At 38.9% G+C, this 22,588-nt stretch overlaps 1 protein-coding gene across 1 annotated transcript in view; it reads left to right on the top strand.

Moving 5' to 3' along the window:
* INTU (inturned planar cell polarity protein) overlaps positions 1-22,323 on the top strand; it is a 61,283-nt gene extending 38,960 nt beyond the window's left edge. Inside the window, exons 7-16 of the mRNA XM_036240692.1 lie at positions 514-591; positions 3,914-4,103; positions 5,656-5,709; positions 10,024-10,086; positions 11,047-11,268; positions 12,115-12,588; positions 14,444-14,541; positions 16,090-16,279; positions 17,066-17,223; positions 21,906-22,323. Coding sequence (XP_036096585.1) covers positions 514-591; positions 3,914-4,103; positions 5,656-5,709; positions 10,024-10,086; positions 11,047-11,268; positions 12,115-12,588; positions 14,444-14,541; positions 16,090-16,279; positions 17,066-17,223; positions 21,906-22,017 — 1,639 coding nt within the window. The 3' untranslated portion in view covers positions 22,018-22,323. The remainder of the gene's footprint in view (positions 1-513; positions 592-3,913; positions 4,104-5,655; positions 5,710-10,023; positions 10,087-11,046; positions 11,269-12,114; positions 12,589-14,443; positions 14,542-16,089; positions 16,280-17,065; positions 17,224-21,905) is intronic.
* The last annotated feature ends 265 nt before the right edge of the window (positions 22,324-22,588 follow it).

The following is a 22,588-nucleotide window of genomic DNA, read 5'->3' as shown; positions in this document are numbered from 1 at the left end:
GGGGTTCAGAATTGTAACACGAGGCAATCATGGTGCGACGATGGCTCTCTTTAATCAGCTGGTGCATGTTTCCGTGTAAAGGGGACTGTAGTCGTCCCTTCCTGTCCGCGGGGACTGGGTCCAGGACCCCTCTGGATACCCAATCTGGGGATGCTCAAGTCCCTTTAATAAAATAGCACAAGGACCCTGCTGGAGAGAGCTCGCAGCCAGTGGGTTGGATTATGAAAAGCTGGGTTGTTTTGTAAGTGTGGGTTTACAAGAATGTAGAAAATCCATAATAAGACACTTTCGGATGTAGTGGCAGGGTAAAAAAATTGTCTTTATTTTTGTAGTAGTCCAAAAGGCTAAAGAAAAACAAAATACCATGGCAAGAAAAGGGCAGCACAGGCCGTCAGAGGGGGGAGAGGAAAGCCCAGCGAGGGAGCTGAGTGGAGGCTGTAACGGGGTCTGCTTCTTTCAGATACGCATCATTTGATTGCGCTATACATAAGCAACTGTTTTTGCCTTTTTTAGAGTTCCCCTGCCTCAGCTAAGGAATATTATAGAAGATGTTGCCCAAATATTAAAATTTATGTATGGTTCTTTAGATAGGTAAGTACTTCTTTGAATTAAATCTCAAGTTTTAAGTGTATGATTCTCAATCACCTTTTGTACTTACTACTACTCCTTGGTTGGCAAGTTAGTTGTTTTGAGTTTCGTTTTGTTTTTTTTCCCTTCTTATTTTCTCATCCTTTATTAGTGGCTTTTATTACAGCTCTAAGCAGTTTTTCATTCGATCCCTGGCTTTTTCTTTTTTTGGTGTCATATGTTACTTTAGTGAAAAGTGATGAACCACAATTATATTCTGATATATTTCTGTAGGGGTCACTGTAAGAGCATTTGTTCAAAACAGAAGATTTTAAGTGTTTATGTAGCCTTTTTCTCTGATTATGAAACCATTGTCAAATGTACCATCCTAAAATGGAGTACTTCCTTCTAAAAAAAATGTTAGGTAAAAAATATGTATGCACTATTAAAACAAATAAAAAGACAATGGATAAGGTATTGACTGTTCAGTTTCCTTCCATGTTTATTTTCTATGTAATGTGAATATGAGTACTCTATTTCTTTACACATGTGAGCTCATACTGTACATATTTTTCTGCCTCTTGCTTTTATAACCTTACAGTATAATGTGATGTGTGTTTCTTGATCAAAGAAGGATATTTGAGGTAGCCTTTCAACATTTGAACACGTAAAATTATGAGTGGAAAATAAATTTTTCTCTTTGTGGGATTTTTGTAAGTTCCATTACTTCAGAGAGCTAAAATGATACCTTTGCTTTCAAAGCGTTAACTGTGTATCAGTTCACACATTTTCCCAAACCGCAGTGGTATCCGCTCTCTGTGTCTTTGTGGATCTCTGCTGTTGCTGTTCTCAAAGCAGGAACCTTCTGTGACTGTGCCATCTGGTAATTGTCTGGTTCGCAGTGTTCTGCTTCGAGAGCTGCCTAGGAGACACATTCCTCTCAGACCCGCTTGTTAGCATTTTCCAAACGTGTGAACTACTAAAGTCCAGGCTTTTACCTTTTACTAGTAAGGAAATGTTTAACCAGTGAGGTGTAAGGGTGTGGTTATAAACTACCGCCTTCAATTTGTACTAGATGAGCAAACCTTGCTATGTTTGGCCCTAATCGAAGCTTTCTGTTTTCATAAAACCAGAGGTAATCAAGGAAAAAACTCCTACAGTGAATTCTGCTCAGGAAGATCATCAGTTGGAGTTGATCTGCAGATTTCAGTGGAGTAGTTTGGAGGCAGAGGGACTCTTGATTTCTCTGAAATTTATCTTGAAATTTAGCTTCCACTGATTTGGAAGTATCTCCAAGTTGGTAGCAAATTTAATTAGTTTCTTCTTGTTCAAGTGAGAACTTGAAAGGCAAATTGTGCAATAAATGTGAAGACCCATTGATTTCTTCAAACTAAAAAGCAGTATGGATCCAATATGTTGTTAATAGTCACGTTGCAATAATTTTTTAACAACAAGGTTTTTTTTTCCTTTTTTTAATCCTCACCCGAGGACATTTTTTCATTTTTTGTTCAGATAGAGTGGGAGGGAGAGAGAGGAAAAGACAGAGAGAGAGAAACATTGATGTGAAAGGGACACATCGAGTGGCTGCCACCCACACAACCCAACCAGGGCCGGGGACAAACTGCAACCGAGGTACATGCCCTTAGCAGGAACTGAACCTGGGTCTCTCTGGACCGCAGGCCGACGCTCTAACCACTGAGCAAAACCGGCCAGGGCAAGGTTTTTTTGGTTTTTTTTTATCCTCACCCGAGGATATTTTTCCATTTTTTGCACAGATAGAGTGGGAGGGAGAGAGAGGAAGGAGAGAGAGAGAGAAACATCGACGTGAAGGGACACATCGAGTAGCTGCCACCCGCACGACCAACCAGGGCCGGGGACAAACCGCAACCGAAGTACGTGCCCTTAGCGGGAACCGAACCCGGGTCTCTCCGGACCGCAGGCCGACGCTCTAACCGCTGAGCCAAACTGGCCAGGGCAAGGTTTTTTTCTGATTAGGAAAGACATGAAAGGCGAATTGAGCCACAGAAAACTGATGGTACATTAACAGAGTTTAGTGCTGTGATCAAACTGAAGCTATAACAGTTTCCTGCACCATTCCCAGCCAACCCATCCAGTTCTCCCCATCTTCACCATCACCCTCAGCCACAACCCCTCTCACTACCGCACTCAGCTCCTACTGCTTCCTTCTCTCCATTCTTGCTACGTTAATTACGTTTCTTTTTTAATTTAATTTATTGGAGTGACATTTGTTAATAAAAGTATATAGGTGTTAAGGTATACAATTCTATGATACATCATCTGTATATTGTATTGTGTGTTCACCATCCCAAGTCAAGTCCACTTTTAATTAATTTCCAAACACAGTTAAAGCGATCTTTCTGTTATGTGGCTCCTACCTACCTTTTTATTTTGGATCTCAAATCACACCCGCCCGTCTGCACTGTTCTGCAGGCACCCAGGCCAACCCTGTGCACCCCTGTGCACCCCCCTCCTCCCACCTTTGGCTTTTGTACTGAGCTCCCCCTGTGCTCCCAGCAATGAGAATAGTGTCTGGAATATAGCAGGCACTCAGATAATTTGTCGAATGGATCGGTGAGTAGTATTCTGATATGCACCAGTTACTGTGTTATCCAGTGAGCTGTTCAGTGAATAGTCACAGGCACAGCTGTATTTTTTATACATGGCTAAAACCAAGTTTCTCTCTCTCCCTCTTTTGCGTTTTCAACAGTTATGCCTTCATTAATAAAGAAGGGGGAAGAAACTTAGGCTAATTTATGTGTTTACTAAGTAATAAGCCTAATATGTGCTTATACTTATTATATACTACATACTTTGAATGTGAATTAAATTGTATTTCCCCACTTTTACAGAGTGGGAGAAAAGTTCGGACAAAAGTTAGATGATTTTCCTGTGATGTCTATCTTATAGTATAGTGATAAGATTCAAAACTAGATCAGATCTATACTATTACACAGCTCAAAATCTCTTTGTTTTCCCATATTGTCCAAAAGATATTGAGAGATATAAACGGCTGATAGTCAGAGGTAAAAGCAATTTACATTTTTTACAAAGAGGGTACTTCAGCCCATTCTGTTGTAGACACACCACTCGTATTAGCCCATGGATGTTCCATAGGAGCATCTACTCAGTGCATTTGAGAGTAGGTTTCAGGGTAAAAAATATCGACAGGGTGAATTTCTGAACACACTCCATTCGCACATTACGGCAGTAGTTCTCCCCGAGGAACAGGGTAAGTAAGGAGCTCCTGGGCTGGGAAAGGCCCAGGGCCCTGGCAGCACGCACGAGATGACCATTGCGCGTTCTAACAGAGCTCTGGGTTCTTCAGTGCCTTTTGCCAGGTTGAGAACGTTCCTCGTTTGGATCATTTCTTTGAACTGCTCTTTCAAAGAGCCCTCCAGCCTGCCAGGCTGCACAGCAGGGCCAGTCCCGGTGCCCAGCAGTACGAGGCCGCCGGTGCAGTTCTTCTCGACAATCTCCCTGGAGTGCGGTGGCTCGTTCTCCCGCAGGAAATCAAGGTAAGCCTAGGTGTCATAGAATAAGAATCAATCTTCTCTTTTTCCCCCCTTAAGCTTTTTGTTATTTTCAGGATTGTAGGTAAGAGTCAGTGTTTTTCTCTCTCTCCCTCTGTCCCTTCCACTCTATCTAAAAATCAATGGAAAAATATCCTTGGGTAAGGATTAAAAAATATATATATAGGGTTTAGTGACCATATATTGTCTAATGAAAAATATTAAGGAATTTTATGCCTTAAAAAATCTAGTTAAAAACATATGTGTGAGAGGTTATTTGTGCCTAATAAATTTTAGGTGGAAAGTTATTTTAATTTAGCAAAAACTGACTTGTTCTGAGTTTAGTATACAATGAGGTCTTTAGTTATCGTTCTCAGGTGTTTGAGAATTTCCTTATTTTGTTTGTTTGCCAGATATTCTCTTTTTTAAAAAAATAATTTTTCCTAAGATATGTTGAAATAATTAAGAGAAAATTTATTCTACCTTTTCCCTTAAGGAATATGGGAAACAATTATAGCAACCTTGTGCTTTAGCCTACAGAGTTCTATAGCAGGAGCAGCAACCCATTAAACAGCAATGTTTCTGAAGTTCAAAATCACAAGTGGGTAACTTTCTTTGTGTCCTATAGTTTTTTTTCAAGAGACATTGTAGCTGCAGAAAGGAGAACATGAAGAATTTGCTAGATGCAGAAAAGTGTAGGTCACAAGAGAGTAATAAGTCATACAGTGTGAAAAGCACTGAAAGGCATGACTAATGTTTCCAAAGCTTCTGTCATCCCAGTGAGACCCAGTTGGTAACACAGTTCTGCAGAGAGTGCCTTGCACTTTGTTTTAGAAAGAATTCTTTCTCACAAATAGCACATATGCTAGAAACTTTGATTGCCAATAGTTTTTAATTTATGTATATGCACATATTAAACTGCTGATTAAATTTATTGTTTTTAAATTGTGAATGCTTTAGGAAGGGAAAAAATGTGCATGAAGGAGTTCAGGCAATTTCCATAGAAAAAAAGGCTAAATCCTAAGTAAAAGATTTTTCTAATAACTCTATAGTGTAGTTAAACTGTGCCCGATTCCAGGGGAACACTTGCCTTCATGTTTTAATCCATGAATAAAGATTAACAGTCTTTTTATATAAAACATGAGAGAGAGACAGGGAAGAATGTTGGCATTTTTCTAAGAATCCATCTGTTGAGAAATACATAGGAAATAGAAAAACAAAAACAACTTAAATAGATTGGCTACATTACGACTGATTTTTTTCTCTAAGAATTTTAATATGTTAAAATGTTTTCTAACTCAAAACTGAAAGCAACTTTTTAATCTTATAAATTATTTTATGTTGAATACAGAGTGAAGCCCATTTTGCAATTGTGATTTAATTGAAAAAATGCCTATATGTTAATTTAACTTTTTTGCCATTGCAAAGCTTAAAAACGAGATGTTCTATTTGGAGAAAGATACTCAGTTCTTCAATTAATTATTAAACATTTTTATATGGCCATGATTAGAAATGAGTTGTGAGTTAAATATTTGTTTACCCCCACCCACCCCCACAGATGGAATTAGACACGGCTCTGAGTGACTTGGAGGCTGCAGATTTTGCAGAACTGGTAAGAGAAGCAGTGGATTTTAGGAAAGACAATGTTGACTTCTCATTTCATAAATCAGTCATTATTCTAAATATTTTACAAGTGGGCGTGTAATGATCTTGAAATACATAACATTAGGTCTCTGATTTGACAAGGACAAAATCTATTTTGCTTGCCTAAAGATTTCTATTCAGTTAAAAATATTTGTTACATAATGTATATGTAATGATAAATTACCTTAGTATCATTAAGAACTGGGCTTTGTGAGATAGGACACACACGTAATGTTGATTAAATTAAGTAAAAGCCCTGTAGATCTGTATTTAAATTGGAAGTATCAGTATGGTTTTTAATCTTTAAAAAAAAATGTATTTCATAGCTCTGTTCAGTGAAAAGGCCTAGAAATTGTGACCATCCCCAGTAGTAATGAGCACCACTATCACCCAGGCCATGGTATATAAATAATATTTCTCAATAAAAGGAACCAAGATTCCTAAGAGCAATGGCTGAATCTAGATTTGGGCCTGAAAATGTACATGATAAGCCTGGCACCATCTTGTTATATCAGGAATCAAGGAAACTTTCAAAAATTACTAGGGTTAATGTAGGGTTCAAGTAAACAGGAGACAACTTGAAGAGGCTTCCACTTAAGCATCTATAAGGATAATAACTGCAAGAGATTGAAACATATCAGGTATGTTTAAGTCATAAGTTCATAATGATACTAAAGGAAAAAAGAAAAATTTCTTGGTCAACTTGGGAAAGAGCTAGGGAAACAAGTCACTTTTGTGAAAACTGGTCAGTAAGGAAGAAGAATCAAACTTTTATCTGCCTTTCCTATCTGAACCACACCTCATGGTTACCAAGTAGAGATAGGCAGGGGGGTATCTTTATGGAAGTGGACTACCTAATGTATCAAGAAAGAATGACAGGCCCTGGCCAGTGTTGCTCAGCGGTTAGAGCATCGGCCTGCGGTCCAGAGAGTCCCGGGTTCGGTTCCCGCTAAGAGCACGTACCTCAGTTGCAGTTTGTCCCCGGCCCTGGTTGGTCCTTCGGGTGACAGCCACTCGATGTGTCCCTTTCACATTGATGTTTCTCTCTCTCTCTCTCTTCCTCTCTCTCCCTCCCATTCTACCTGAACAGAAAAATAGAAGAATGTCCTCGGATGAGGATAAAAAAAAAAAAAAAAAAGAAAGAAAGAATGACAGAATTGGAATGTCACCATTTTGCAATTCCCCTAGTGCATGAATGGCATCTAAGCAATGATTATAAGTAGCTGTTAACATCACTCACACAAGTCAGCCAGACAGTATGCGGCTCCGATGGAAGCACACACACCACCTATGAAGTGTACTTGAGCAGGCCTCAGATCTAACTACCAGTTTTCAGGAAATACCAGGGGGAAAGGGACATGTGCAATGACCCTACTTGGGGAAAAGGGACTGCAATCAGCAAAATCTAGACTGGGAAACAATAAGACAGTTTCTTCAACAAATAAATTAGAAGGGAGATGGGTGGGAGAAGTTGAGAGAGAACCTATCACTTACAAGAGACTTATACCATATCAACCAATTTCAATATACAGACCTTACTTGGATCCTGATTCAAACGAACAAAATTTCTAAAAAATATCTATGAGACAGTCAAACTATAAATACTGATGATTGGCTATTAGGTGAGAGTAGTTCTTTAGATGTGGTAATGATATTATGATAATATATATTTTTAAGCCCTCCTATACATTCTGAAGTGTGTACAAGTGAAATAGCATAGCGTCTGGTATTGGTTTTGAAATAATTCAGCAGGAAGTGAGAAGGAGGGATATAGATGCAACAAAATTAGCCATGTACTGGTCATAGTTGATAAACTGAGACTACTACTTTGGAAAACAGTTTGACAGTTTCTTAAGAACCTCAACCTACACTGATCATATGATTCGGCCACTCTATTCCTATCTTTTGACCCAGAGAAACAGAAGACCATGTCGATACAAAGACCTGTCAACAAATGTTCATAGCAGCTTTATTTGTAATAGCCAAAAACTGGGAACAATTCAAATACATGTCCATCAGCAGGTGCATAGAGAAACGAACTGTGGTGTATTCATGCAATGGAACACTACTCAGCACAAAATCTGGTGGGAGATGATGGTGAAACTTCTATATCCTGATTTTTGGTGGCACTTACATAGCTGTACACACTTAATCAAAACTCACAGTGAACAATTCACAGTGAAAAAAATAATAATGAGGGGAACACTATTTGTAAAGTATATGATTACCTAACCACTATGCTGTACACCTGAGTTCAAATACGTTGAATGTCATCTGTAACTGAAGAAAATTAAAATAAGATCTAGTCTAAGTGTTTAGAAATTAGATTTAAGATTTAATCTTATATCCTTATTTTGTGTTCTTTAGTTTTTTAAATTATTATTAAGGTATAATTTACATCTTCACTTCTTTAAAGTCAACCCCTCTCCCCACCCCCAGCCCCTGCCAACCACTGATCTGTTTTCCATCTTCATGGTTTTTACTTTTTCTGCAATATCATATAAATGGAATCATACAGTAGGTAATTTTTTTTGGATCTGACTTCTCTCATTTAGCCCAGCAATTTTCAACCAGTGTGCTGCAAGAATTTTTAAAACATGCAGTGCCTGACTATTTAGTCCGGGGCACTGACCTCTTTTCCCTTAGACTGTCAAAAAAACAACATGACAACAGCCAGCACAATAGCCGTAGCCGTCTGGTGTGAATGCTCTGTCTTGAATCATAGATATATAGGTCACATAACAGAGTTGCATCTTATTGGTCCCATCATATTGCATCTGATTGGTTAATTCTTGGTACCAGAAATCCTTATATACAAGTATAGGCACCTGATTTTTTTAAAAGTCACTTTGGAGCAAAAGGTAGATAATTACTACTACTATTGGTTTTGTTGTAAATCAATAAAAATTAGACCTTTTTTTTTTTTTTGTCAGATTGGCAAATATACATTTTTTGATGTGCCGCAGAATTTTAGTAATTAGTTTATGTGTGCCATGAGATGAAAAAGGTTGAAAATCGCTGACCTTGCATGATGAATTTGGATTCATTGGTGTCATTATATGTATCAGTAATTCCGTCCCTTTTATTGTTGAATAATATTCCATTGTATGAATGTATCACAGTGTTTATCCATTCCCCAATTAAGGATATTTATATTATTTCCAGGTTTTGCTTTTCTTTAGATTTTATTTTTTTAATTATAGAAGTAATGCATACATATTGGATAAAAAATGCAACCTGGTTACTAAAAGCAAATGTCTTCCCTCCTCATCCTCTCCCCAGTTCCATCCTCAGTTATAACTACCCTTATAGTTTGGAATGCGTTCTTCCAGACCTTTTCTATATACATACCCACACACAAACCAACACCCATGTATATCTACATACATGTGTATCATCAGAGGTGCTTTTTTTTTTTAAATCCTCACCCTAGGATATTTTTCCATTTATCATCAGATAGACTGGTCAGAGGGAGAGAGAGAGAGAGAGAAACATAATGTAAGAGAGACCTATGATTAGTTGTTTCCTGCACAACCCAACCAGGGCCAGGGATGAACCGCAACTCAGGTTTGTGCCCCTGACCAGGATTGAACCCATGACCACTGCTTCTTGGGCCGACGCTCCAACCACCGAGCCAAACTGGCCAGGGCATCAGGGGTGCTGGTTTTAACAAAAACTAGATCTTAGTGATATTTGGTTCTGCAGCTTGCATTCTTTGCCAAATTGTATATCCTAAAACATTTTGTGTGTGCTATATAGATCAACCATAGTTTTAAACACAGGTATGATATTGTGTCATGAATCTACCTAATTTTGTTAACCAATTTCCATTATTAAAAATCACTTTACATCAAAATTTTTACATATTATAAATAATTCTACTATTAAAGAGTATATGTTTTTATATATTTTTTACATACTTCTCAGTGGCCCCCAAATAGGTTATACCAATTTTTACTTTCAAAAATATTATATGGTAATATTAGATATTTTAGATGATGATAGTGTAGAAGCTTTTTGTCTTGATACAATTGTTTTTATCCTTCTTGGTGAAACAAATATTATGTTAATTCTTAGATGTTTCTAATCAACAGTTTCTTATAAGAATAAAAAGTAAGACTAAGTCAAAATACTTATTTTTCACATTATCTTCTACCTTAATATCCTAGCATATTGATTTCTAATAAAGATCCTATGAAAAGTTCAGTTACTAAAGAATGTGGTTGTCATTTTAACTCTTGTTGCTTAACGGGGATTTTTAAATCCACTGTTTTCCCCCCAGTCTGAGGATTACTATGACATGAGGAGGCTGTACTCCATTCTAGGGTCATCTCTGTTCTACAAGGTAAGTTGAAGCTTGAATTTTTATAAATGTCCAACTGCTGTATGAACAGACCAAATTTTCTCAAACTTTTACAAACATGAAAAATACATCTTTTTCTTTTCCTCTGAATGTAGGTACCCTAAAATTAAGATCTTAAAACAAAACTTGTACCTACATATTTACAAATGCAAGAAATAGTTCTGGTTTCATTGTGTGCTAAAGCATCTGTCAATTTGTAGAGAAGAAACTAAAGGGCCAAGGGTGTAAGAGAGGAGGAGAGAGCGCTTTCGGGATTTCCTTTTGCAGTCGTGTGCTTATTCTTATCTTCCGACATAACCATGCATTGTTTTAATAAATACTTTAACGTTAAGTAGTTGACTTCCATGTAAAGAAAGTTAAGCATCCAGAGGCATGGATACATGGAACAAATTGACAGCTGTCAGAGGGGGTGGGGAGGGGGGATGGATGAAAGCCGGCAAAGGGATTAGCCAAAGAACATATATAGACACAGACAACAGTGTGGTGATGGCCAGAGGGAAGGGGGGGTGGGGACAGACAAGGGCGGCGGTATGGGGACATCTGTAGTAGTGTCAACAATAGAAACAAAGTAAAAAAAGAAGGAAAGAAAGTGAAGCATCAAATGAATTTCAGTATTTTAATTTTTCAACTCCCTATTCTCCACTTTCCCTCCTCAGAATTCAGTTCTGTTCTAATTCTGCCACTCAGGCTCATGCTACTCAGAGGTGATTGACTTGCTTCGTGCTACTGTCTACCTGTTTTAGACTTAAGTTATCATAAATATTTTATCTCTAGTTGACCTCAGGGGAGGGAAATTATTTTTACTATGTCTTGATTTATTCCATTTGAAACTGGAATAATTTAAGTCAACTGAAGAAGTACCTATAAAACTTTTAGAAATATATTATGGGATTATTGCTTGATATCACTGGTTGACTTTTGTTCTTTGTGGTTAAATTCAAGGGTTATTTGATATGCAGTCATTTGCCTAAGGATGATCTTATTGATATTGCTATATACTGTCGCCACTATGGCCTCCTGCCTTTAGCAGCAAAACAAAGAATTGGTCAGTTGGTCATATGGAGAGAAGTATTTCCTCGACATCACCTCCAACCTTTTACAGACTCAAACACTGAAGTCTTTCAGGAACCTGAAGGGAGATATTTTTTGTTAATTGTTGGCTGGGTGAGTTTACCTTGGTTTCTTTCTTGTTATCTTGTATGTTTGTTTGCCATTTACTATCTAAATAAATACACAAAATGATAATTTAAAATTATGAGCATGTGGCTTAGTGGTTGAACGTCGACCCATGTACCAAGAGGTTACTGGTTCAGTTCCCAGTCGGGGCACATGCCCAGGTTGTGGGCTTTATCCCTGGGGTGGGGCATGCAGGAGGCAGCCGATCAGTGGTTCTCTCTTACATCTATGTTTCTGTCTCTTTCTTCCTCTCCCTTCCTCTCTCTCTAAAATCAATAAAACCATATTTAAAAAATAATAATAAAATTATGAGCATGTCAGATGCCAGTATTCAAGAAGATGTTAAATGCCCCTTATTCCTTTTCTATAGCATTCATTGAATACTTAGGGAGAAATATTAATGAAATTAATGAATTTTAGTAGGTTATTAAGATATTTTTCCCCATTTATATAGTGGTTTTATCCTCTGGGTTTTTTTTGCAGGGGAAAATAGAGGGAAACATAAAAAGAATAAAGAGTCAGAATAAATATGTAATCATAAGTGAAAGGATTTCCAGTAATTGAGGCTTTTTGAAAGCTACCCTAGGGCATTCCATGTGCCAGAAGTAGTGGCTGATGGTGTATCAGGATAAGGCAACATGAGATTTGTTTTCAAGGGTGATCAAGAAGCACTGAGCATAACTAAGAAGGAAGGGGGAAGGAGGAGTTTTTAATAATCATCACATGGTTATGCCATATGCCCGTATGTCTTCATTATTCATAAACTCATGCATGCATATTACATATAAATATCTTCATGTAGCTAAATCCATACTAATAACTTTTTTCTCGCAGAGGCAGTATATGTTGTGTGTACTCTTAGAAGCTGGAGGCTGCACATCCAGAGCCATTGGGAACCCTGGACCAGACTGTGTGTACGTGGATCAGGCCCGAACAGCCCTCCACCAGCTGGGAGGAGCGGAGTGCCGCATACACGAGCGGCTGGCGGCTTCCGCAAGCCCCTGCTTGTCTTGTGCTGACTGGTTCCTTGCGGGGTCACATGAGAAATTAGATTGTTTGACAACCTCACCCATCCTCAGTAGGCTACAAGGTACTTCCAAAGTAGCAACCTCTCCAACCTGCAGAAGAACCCTTTTTGGTGACTATTCTTTAAAGACACGGAAGCCCAGTCCTTCCCGAAGCGGTGCAGGATCCGACCCTGGCTGCGAAGGGGGAGAAGGCGGTGGCCCGAGCCCCCACGCGACACCGGACGCAGTGCGGAGGCAGAGGGAATCTGATGCCTCGGAAGTGAGTGGGGCCTTGCTTACGGTGTGTGTTCATGGTGTGTGTTCATTCCAGCTGTGCATTCTGGGAGCGCAGCTGGCTTTCGAGCCCTTGTTTTATCATCGCAATAGAGTTTTTAAAGGCAGGTCATCCTTCATTTGAACTGGTGGTTGTTTTAGTCACTCTTGGGAAGCCAATGATTTAGAACCCAAAAGAGGAAGAAATAACAGTTATATCCAGGACTTCTGCTTTGACACTACTTACAAGCAGGGAAACTCTTTAATCCTGCTTTCCCTGTTCATCTTGATCTTCTCTGTTTACGATGTTAACAGGGAACAGCCTAGTTGTGGGGCATTTAGGGGGCTGATCTGACTAGCCAATAAAATGTTCAGCGGAAACAAAGAGAGAATCAATAACTTAAAATATATGTGTGCCTTGTTCTATTTATTTTATAGATTTTTTTTTTAATGTGCACTTGTGAAGTCCTGGTCTCCATACTCAAGAATTGAAAATGTGACTATTAAGCAAAGAGAATGTTCATTTTTCAGACCTCTTATTTATCATTTTTTATGTGTGTTTTTTCCATCTGTTATTATCAAAGTCATTGCTCCTGGAGGCTCTCTACCTATTCTAGTAATGTGGCTTTTTAAAACATTTTTGAAAGTTGTCATTTGGGTGGATGTGGTGAAGAAGGAGGTGTCTGAGAAGGGGCAGGGATAAAATATGAGTTTCTGAGTGTCATGGCATAACTATATAACTATAACTATAACTATAACTTTAACTATAACTATAACTATAACTATAACTATAACTATAACTATAACTATAACTATAACTATAGATGTGATCTCCTAATTCTAAACAGTAGAGTGCTCTTCAGCCCTAAGTGGATGTATTTAGGAAGTGCTCACATTGGTACTGTACTCATCATCCCAGTCAGTGAAATTGGTCAGAAATACAGTTTAAGACTATTTGGAAAGAATTAAGAAGCCATGAGCAATACCTAAGAAAAAGTGAATTAATGTCTAAGATTTAGCTATTCAACAAATATTGATTGAACACCTACTGTTGCCCCCAGCCTGGCCTGTGTGGCTTAGTGGATTGAGCATCATCCCATGAACTGAGAGGTCCTGGTTTAATTCCCAGCCAGGGCACATGTCCGGGTTGCGGGCTCCATCCCCAGTTGGGTGAGTGCAGGAGGCAGCCAATCAATGTATCTCTCTAACATCAATGTTTCTCTCTCTCTCTCTCTAAAATATCAATAAAAAAATTTTAAAATTACGTAAAGAAAAGATACAGCCCCTGCCCTTTGGGGAGTGCAGTCTGGAGAGGGAGACAAGTACACATACATATAAATTATAACAAAACTTGGTAAAGGCTCCATAATGGCTGTGGTAGAAGGTTTTGGGGGGAGAACTTTCATGTCCTCCTATGACATGGCCCTGCGGTCTCTGATAGCAAAGGACAAGCCTAGAGACAGGTGAGCATTAAAAATATTTACTTATTATTTTTTAATCCTCACCTGAGGATACTTTTTTTCCATTTATCTTCAGATAGAGTGCGAAGGAGAGAGGGAGGGGGAAAGTGAGAGAGACAGAAACAGAGACATCGATGTGAGAGGGACACATCGATTGGCTGCCTCCCGCACAACCCAACCAGGGCTGGGAGCCAAACCGCACCCAAGGTACGTGCCCTTCACTGGAATCGAACCTGCGACTCTGGTCTGCAGGCTGACGCTCTAACCACTGAGCAAACTGGCCATGGCAGCACTGAAAATATTTAAAGGTAACATTGCAAAATAGTAAATAGTTCTCTTAGAATGATATTTAGTTTTTACATTATTTCTGCTATTTGATTCCATTCTTAGATATAAACTGATCTACTAAACTGGATTTTTCAGGTCACTAAAAAGAAGTCTACTCTTCCAAATCCGTTTCATTTGGGTAACTTGAAAAGGGACCTTTCAGAAAAAGAATTGGAAATGTATAACACAATGAAGTAAGAAACTTTCTTATAATATTCTTTTTTTCACTTAAACCCTGTACAAGTCTAAAACATGTAGAGATTTTATTCAACAATTGTAATTATGATGTATCTTACATGTCATAGGTAATATCTATGCTATTTCTCTAATGTTCGTCATTACACATGTAGGAAACATACTCATAAGAGATAAAAAACATACAAAGTAACAGTTCAAAATGTGAAAGCCCCTTTATCTCTCTTCCACAGGTACCCTCCCTTTTGTGTGTCTAATTTCTAAATTAGAGTTTACTATTTTTAGACTCTGACAGAGGCTGTGGTGTGCTGCCCAGATACCCCTTGTCCCGGAGTGCTCATTCCCAGTGCTGACCAGGGACGACCAAGGCAGCACATAGGCTAAGAGCTGGAATAAGTTTGTTCCTTGCCTCTGTGCTCATGGGGCGGCGGGGGGGTGGGGGGGGTGTAAGTCAAATGACATTAGACATTAGAATTAGAATGGGGCAGCCTGAGTATTTGAGATCCAGATGGGGAACTGCTGTCCATGTATCTAAAGACTGCCAGTCAGAGTCTGCAGTAGAGAGAAAAAAGCAAGGTACCACGGATCAAGTTACAGAGTCAGCTGAGCTCTGCCACTTAGCTGTGTGACCTCAAGTTAATCTAAGTCCTCTGAACATTGATTTCCTCGTGATTAAAACGAGGATGGTAATATTTAATACCCTGAAGAGTCATTATGAGAATTAAGACTAAGATATTTTAAAGCGCCTACCCTGGCACATCGAGGGCATTCAGTTTATCATCATCATCATTATTATTATTGTCATTATTATTATTATATTGTTGTTCTTCAGCTCTGTTTACTAATGGTAGAAATAAGCAGTATGTATAGGTTCTCCCTGCCAGTCTGAGACCTAACTAGGGGAAGAAAAGATGGAGAAGAAGAAGAATGGAGAAATGAAAATAATAAGAGGAGCCAGAAGAGAAGTAAGACTGTAATAATGAAAAAGAGAATACAACTAGTCTTGTCGTGGTATTACAGAATATTAACCCAGCTCCGCAGTTGGTAACAATTTCATTTTTATTCAGGATCATCAATTTAACTATCATGGGAAAAGGCTTTAATGCTGCTAACTTAAATGTGTTTGGTTTGTTGGAAGATGTTTTTATATGTGATCCACTTCAACTGACAGCATGTTTGTGGCTTGCAGAGATCTGGGCCAGACATGGGCTGAGTTATTCATTACCAACTGTGGAAAAAGAGGGTGTTGGCCAGTTTGGGTTGTTTAGCAGGGGGGCGAATTAAGTTACTTGCAAATGAATTGGTATTTGTTTATCCTTGCATAACATGTAATACTTACCTCCATTAGGGAATTGGTAATAACCCTTGCCTGTACGTCAGTTAAAGAGGAAGAGGGAATTAAATGTTTGGCCTAATTTCCTTTCCCTAATTAGACTCCTAATATTATATTGTAGATAAAAAAAACTTGTTAGGAGTCTACACAATTTAAAATGAAGCAATATTTTTTAAGTTTACTTAAATATATTTTTTCTTTTCTTGTTTTCAAGATTGACATCCGGTCCAGAGAACACACTTTTCCACTATGTTGCCTTAGAAACAGTGCAAGGGATCTTTATTACTCCTACCCACGAAGAAGTGGCCCAGCTAGGTGGCTCTATTCACCCTCAGCTAATAAAGAATTTCCATCAGTGTTGTCTCTCCATCCGTGCAGTTTTCCAACAGACCTTGATTGAAGAGGTAGGGCAATGCTGCAAATATAGTTTTCTGCCAGTTTCATTTCCAGATCTCTAAACGCTCTTTAATCAGTATGTCCAGCTTTGGAATCTCTCAAAACAAGAAGCACAATGGTTTATAGATTCGGGATGTGTTCTAGAGGGCGAGCCAAAATGATTTGGTGGGGAATTAGATAAGAATTATTAGAGAAAGAAGAACCAAGGATCACTACTGTTTTGGCCTGAACCTTACAAAAAGTATTTATATTCCACATAAGTCACTGTTTTCTAATGATTTTTTTATCAATGGGAAATTTAGAGAGTTTTAAATCAGAGTAAGAGACAATACTGCTTTAAGTTTAATGTGTTTTAAGTATATTATAAAATTTTATCTGTTCACTTAGTAATTACTCATTAGCAATCTATTCATTAAGTACCTACTATGTACCAGGCACTTTAAAAAACACAGAGATGAATAGTGTACTGTCTCTGCCCTGGAAAAGAAGCTTATCCACTGGGGAAGAAAGACCTATAAACTGCAAATATAATTGATATAATATAAGGTAACTACTAATACACGGTTATGAACAAAATGTTCCCTGCAAGAGTCAAGGGATGCTTTATCCACGAAGTCTTTTTTAGGAGATGGTATTTAAAGTATGAGGAAGAGTAGAAATTTTCCTACAGGTAAGAAGAATGTCATTGCAGGCTCTTAAGTATTAGAATCAGCCAATTCAGGTCTATCTGTGAAAACATTTTAAAGTAACACTATTAGCACCTGTCAATACTAATAATACCTGTTAATTTACAGAAAAAGAAAGCACTGAATGTTGCAGATCATTCAGAATCTACGAATTCAGGGTCTTCTCTAAACCCTGTGAAAGAACATGGGGTGTTGTTTGAATGTTCACCTGAAAACTGGACTGATCAGAGAAAAGCACCCCCAGTAATGGCTTACTGGGTAGTAGGGTAAGTCGAAAAAGAGTATTTGAAAGTTAAGTAAAATGTTAGAAAAGTGGTAAAGGAGACAAAGTTTTAAGATGTAGGCATACAATTATTGATCTAACTATAATATTTTAATATATTTTAGAATTTTATTTGCTATCTCCTTTAAATTCCTCCCAAGTCCTTTTCTATTAAAAACAAATAGCTTAGTCAGTGATCTTACAAAATTATATTAGTAACAAGCTAAAAAAACAATGATTTCACAATTTTACTGCTATTTCCTTCCTTCCATCCCTACTTCCTTCTTTCCTTCTGTCCTCCTTGCTTTCCCTCTTCCCTTCGCTCTCCTTCCCCTCACCCCACACCAACTACAAGCCCTGCCTGCCCTGGTCCCTGCCCACCTCTCCATCTCTCTCCTGTCACTCTCCTCCTCCTCCTCCCATATGCACAACCACACTGGCGCCAATCGAATCTTGTTCCTGCTGTTCCTTGTGTGTGGGATGTTCTGCCTCTTAACCTTTGCATTTCTGGCTCCTCGATTTTCAGACCAGTGCTAACATGTCATCTCCTCAAAGAGAGGATCCATGATCTCTTTACGGCATTAAAAGGGCTACTCAGTTATGCTGTATTATATAACCTCTTTATTATTTATTTTCTTGTTTGTTTATGGTCTTTCTTACTACAGTGTCAGCTCTATGAATCATATCTGTCTCGAGCACCCTTGGTACCTAACACATATATTGATAAATATATTATAAACAATTTAGGCCCTGGCTGGTTTGGCCCAGCAGTTAGAGAGTCGGCCTGCGGTCCGGAGAGACCCGGGTTCGGTTCCCGCTAAGGGCACGTACCTCGGTTGCAGTTTGTCCCCAGCCTTGGTTGGGTCGTGCGGGTGGCAACCACTCGATGTGTCCCTTTCACATCGATGTTTCTCTCTCTCTGTCTCTCTCTCCCACTCTATCTGAACAAAAAATAGAAAAATGTCCTCTGGAGAATAAAAAAAATTTAAAAAAAATAAAAAAAAAATAAACAATTTAGTAAATAGAGTTGTGCTTGGCAAACTGTGGTGGGAGGTGGTATGCCAAATAGAAAGATAAAGTCACACGCATTGCACCTAATGGTCTTACATCTAGCAGAAGAAATATGAACTATGCTCAGATATCTATATGTTTATGGATAGATATTATATGGATATAGACTTATTAGAATATACAGATATATATAGTCAGATGGGGGGGCTAATTAGTCGATACAACCAAATGTTATGGGAATTCAGAGGAAGGGAAAACCCATTTGATCTGGTTTAGGAAATGAATTGGATTTGGATAGAACATTTCAGAAAAAGAAAGGATGAACAAAGACCCAAACAAGGGAAATCATAAGGCACAGCAATGAGTATGGCTTGCCAGGATGGTAAAGGAGTGATATACCCAAAGAGAAAGTTAAAAAGGTCAGGCTGGGAAGCAGAGAGCCTTCAATTCTGACTAAGGAATTGCATTTTGAGGGAAATACTGAGCCACTGAAGAGTCTCTGATTTGGGTTAAAGACTTGGTGGAGGAAGGGGCAGGAAGTTAGGTGACACTAACTGGACACCTACCATGTAGTAATATATTATATGACAAACGCTTTACAAATGTATCCAAAGCAGTGATTCCAGTGTGCTGGTCCATGGGATTTAGAATCACTCAAGTCACTTGTTAAATCAGAGATGCCTGCGCCCCACCCCAGTAAGCTTCCTTGTGATTCTGATGTATAACCAGCCAAGTTTGGGAGCATCAGCATAAGTTCAGTTCTGTGTAGTGTGATCAGAGCCATGCTATTGGATGGTTAAGTTGGGAGCAGCAAGTGGAATGGTATGGATACATGAGAGGCTACAGAGAGGAACAGTTAGGCACACATACAGGTGCATAGTGGAACCTTAACTGCATTCACAACAATTAGAATAGAAAGAATCAGAAGTCCGGTCAAGATGGCGGGTAGGTAAACGCGGTATCGCGTCCTCCCACAACCACATCAAAGTTACAACTAAACTACAGAACAACCATCATTCAAAACCGCCTGAAATCAAGCTGAATGGAAGTCCTACAACTACGAAATTAAAGCAGCAGCCACATCCAGACTGGTAGGAGGGGCGGCGGCGCAACAGGCTGGGCCCACACCCACGTGTGGGGATAAAAATCAGGGGACACCTTGGCTGGGAAGGCCCTTCCTGAGGACTGAGGGGTCCCTGTCCCACACCAGGTGCCCCACTCAGGGTTCCAGTGCCAGGAAGAGAATCCCCATCACTTCTGGCTGGAAAACCAGCGGGAACTGAGGCTCAGGGAGGCTGAAGCGGCTGGAGCCCCAGGCAGCTCCTTAAAGGGCCCGCGCACGGACTTATCGGACTCGCTCCCTCTGAGCTCGGAGGGGAGGCAGCTCGAGGGGAGCCAGAGACACACAGGGAAGAACTGAGCTGTTTGGCACTGGAGCGAAGGCTGGAGAGGGGGCTTCCTCCAGGACAGACGTGCTGTCAGAGGCCTTTGTTCCTTTGGTGAGCCCTTCCCTGGGGCGGCAAGACAGAAGCCATAACTGGGACCCCAGCAACCTGGCTCATACTGGTAGCCCCGCCCTGCTGACTCCCTGAGGCCCCACCCCACCCAACTTTCAAGCCCACCCAAGCTGTTGCCACTTGCTTAACCATAGGATTAGCCTGTCTTGGATCCTGCTTCAGGTTTTTCCTAAATTCTTTCAAACGAGAAGCATCTGGTCTCAGCGAGCCCCATACCTCTCGTTAAGTAATACACAGAAACAAACACAGGGAGGCAGCCAAAATGAGGAGACCAAGAAACAGGTCCCAAAGGAAGGAACAGAACAAAACCCCAAGAAAAGAACTAAGCGAAATGGAGATAAGCAACCTAACAGATACTGAGTCCAAAATACTGCTTATAAGGATGCTCAATGAACTTAGTGAGAACCTCAGTGAACTTAGGGAGGGCCTCAAGAGCATAAAAAAATGACCAGTTAGAAATCATGGATACACAGTTAGAATTGAAGGAGGCATTAACTGAAATAAAGAATAATTTACACAGCTTCAATAATAGAGTACGTAAATCCAAGGAGCAAAGCATCGATTTGAAATATAAGGAAGCAAAAAATGCCCAATCAGAACAGCAAAAAGAAAAAAGAACCCCAAAAAATGAGGATAGTGTAAGGAGCCTCTGGGACAACTTTAAGCGTGCCAACATTCGCATCTTGGGGGTGCCAGAAGGAGAAGAGCGAGAACAAGAAATCGAAAACCTGTTTGAAACAATAATGGCAGAAAACTTTCCTAACTTGGTGAAGGACACAGACATATAAGTCCAGGAAGCACAGAGAATCCCAAACAAGATGAACCCCAAGAGGCCCACACCAAGACACATCATCATCAAAATGCAAAAGGTTCAAGACAAAGAGAGAATCTTAAAAGCAGCAAGAGAAAGGCAGCTAGTTACCTACAAGGGAGTTCCCATTAGACTGTCAGCTGATTTCTCAAAAGAAACTTTGCAGGCCAGAAGGGAGTAGCAAGAAATATTCAGAGTGAGGAAAAGTAAGAACCTACAACCAAAATTACTCTATCCTGCAAAGCTGTCATTTAGAATCGATGGACATATAAAGAGTTTCCCAGACAAGAAAAAGTTAAAGGAGTTCATCACTACCAAACCGTTATTATATGAAATGATGAAGGGTCTTTTTGAAGAAAAAGATAAAATGTATGAACAAACAAAATGGCAATGAATACATATCTATCAACAATGGAATCTACAAACAAAATGAACAGGTAGAACAGAAACATTCTCATAGATACAGAGAACATTTTGTTGGTTGCCAGTTGGGAGCGGGGTTGGGGGAATGGGTGAAAAAGGTGAAGGGATTAAGAAGCACAAATTCATTGCTAGACTGACAAACCTCAAAGGGAAAGGAGTTGGGGGGGTGGGAAGAAATAAACCAAAGAACTTATATGCATAACCAATGGACACAGACAATAGTGTGGGAAAAGGTGAGAGGGGGGCGGGAGTGGGGAGGAGGGGGTCAATGGGGGGGAAATGTGGAACATCTGTAGTACATTTTACATCCAACAATAAAGATTAAAAAAAAAAAGAAAGAAAGAATCAAGAGGTGTTGAATCTGTTGATGCAGATCTGTGTAGAATAGAGATATTTAAGGAAGTCAGGTAGACTACCCCTAATTTAAATAGTTTGATTTATTGACAGTAGTATTGATTAAATAGATTTTAACTCTTTAAGAAAACCAAGTAAAGTTTCATTGTTAATCCCAATCCAATACTATCTGCAAAAAGAGGTATCATATGTTTAATATTTTAATAATAATTACCCTTTAGAAAGTAAATGGCCGTGTTTAATAACTGTTATACCTAAAATGATGGTATCACCATTGACTTTATTGTAATAATGACTAAATTTAATATTTAAAAACTGAGGAATATGGTAAAACATATTGGTAAAAATAGGCTTTACACTTTGGAAAAATAAAAAATAATTGACCTAAGGTTATATTATTTATTTAAAAGAAAACCTAGCTGCATTTCACCCTACTATAGATTTAGATTATTGTTTTAATTTACTACTGATACTATCAGAAACAAAACAAAATAAAATGAAATGAATTGGAAGTTTTAACTTTTCTTTGTTTTTGAATTTCTAAAATAAGTGTTTCCTTTTCCTCTACAGGAGACTCTTTCTTCATCCCAAAGTTCAAGAACTTTACGTCTGTTTCCATGACTCAGTCACAGAAATTGCCGTTGAAATGGCTTTTAAGTTGTTCTTTGGGTTGACTTTGTAACACTGTACATGGAGCACTGAGCAGTGTTAGGATTGCTGAAATCCATACACAGAAGATAAGATTTAGCTTCTTTTTCACTGTTTAGTATTGAACATAGTATTGCTAAATATTGAGATCATATGCTATTAGATTTGATACACTAGATCTTAATTAGTATTGTGAGACTTTTTAAAAAATACTTTATCAAAATATGAAGAAGGAATTGTTAACTTATTTGCATTTTGATAATATAACATTAATTTATTGACTAGTTTGAAGTAATGTGAAGTGTTTTATATAAAATTAATATAGGAAATATTTATCTTGGAAAAATATTCAATTGGTTGTGTATCTGTCTCAAAACTAATATTGAATCTAGTGAAAGAATCGTGAAATTGGGGGAACGTGACCTATAACTAATTAGTGCTGTGACCATGAGCAAGTCTTTGTACCTCTCTGAGCTCAGGGCATTAAGGTATCATGGGTATTAAGGCACTTTTTTTTAAAGTATATATTAAGCCCTGGCCGGTTTGGCTCAGCGGTTAGAGCATCGGCCTGCGGTCCGGAGAGACCCGGGTTCGGTTTCCGCTAA

This window comes from Molossus molossus, unplaced genomic scaffold (assembly GCF_014108415.1).
Source record: "Molossus molossus isolate mMolMol1 unplaced genomic scaffold, mMolMol1.p scaffold_m16_p_4, whole genome shotgun sequence".
NCBI lineage: Eukaryota > Metazoa > Chordata > Mammalia > Chiroptera > Molossidae > Molossus > Molossus molossus.
The sequence above is the reverse complement of the archived record's forward strand: the minus strand, read 5'-3'. Positions and strand labels throughout refer to the sequence as shown.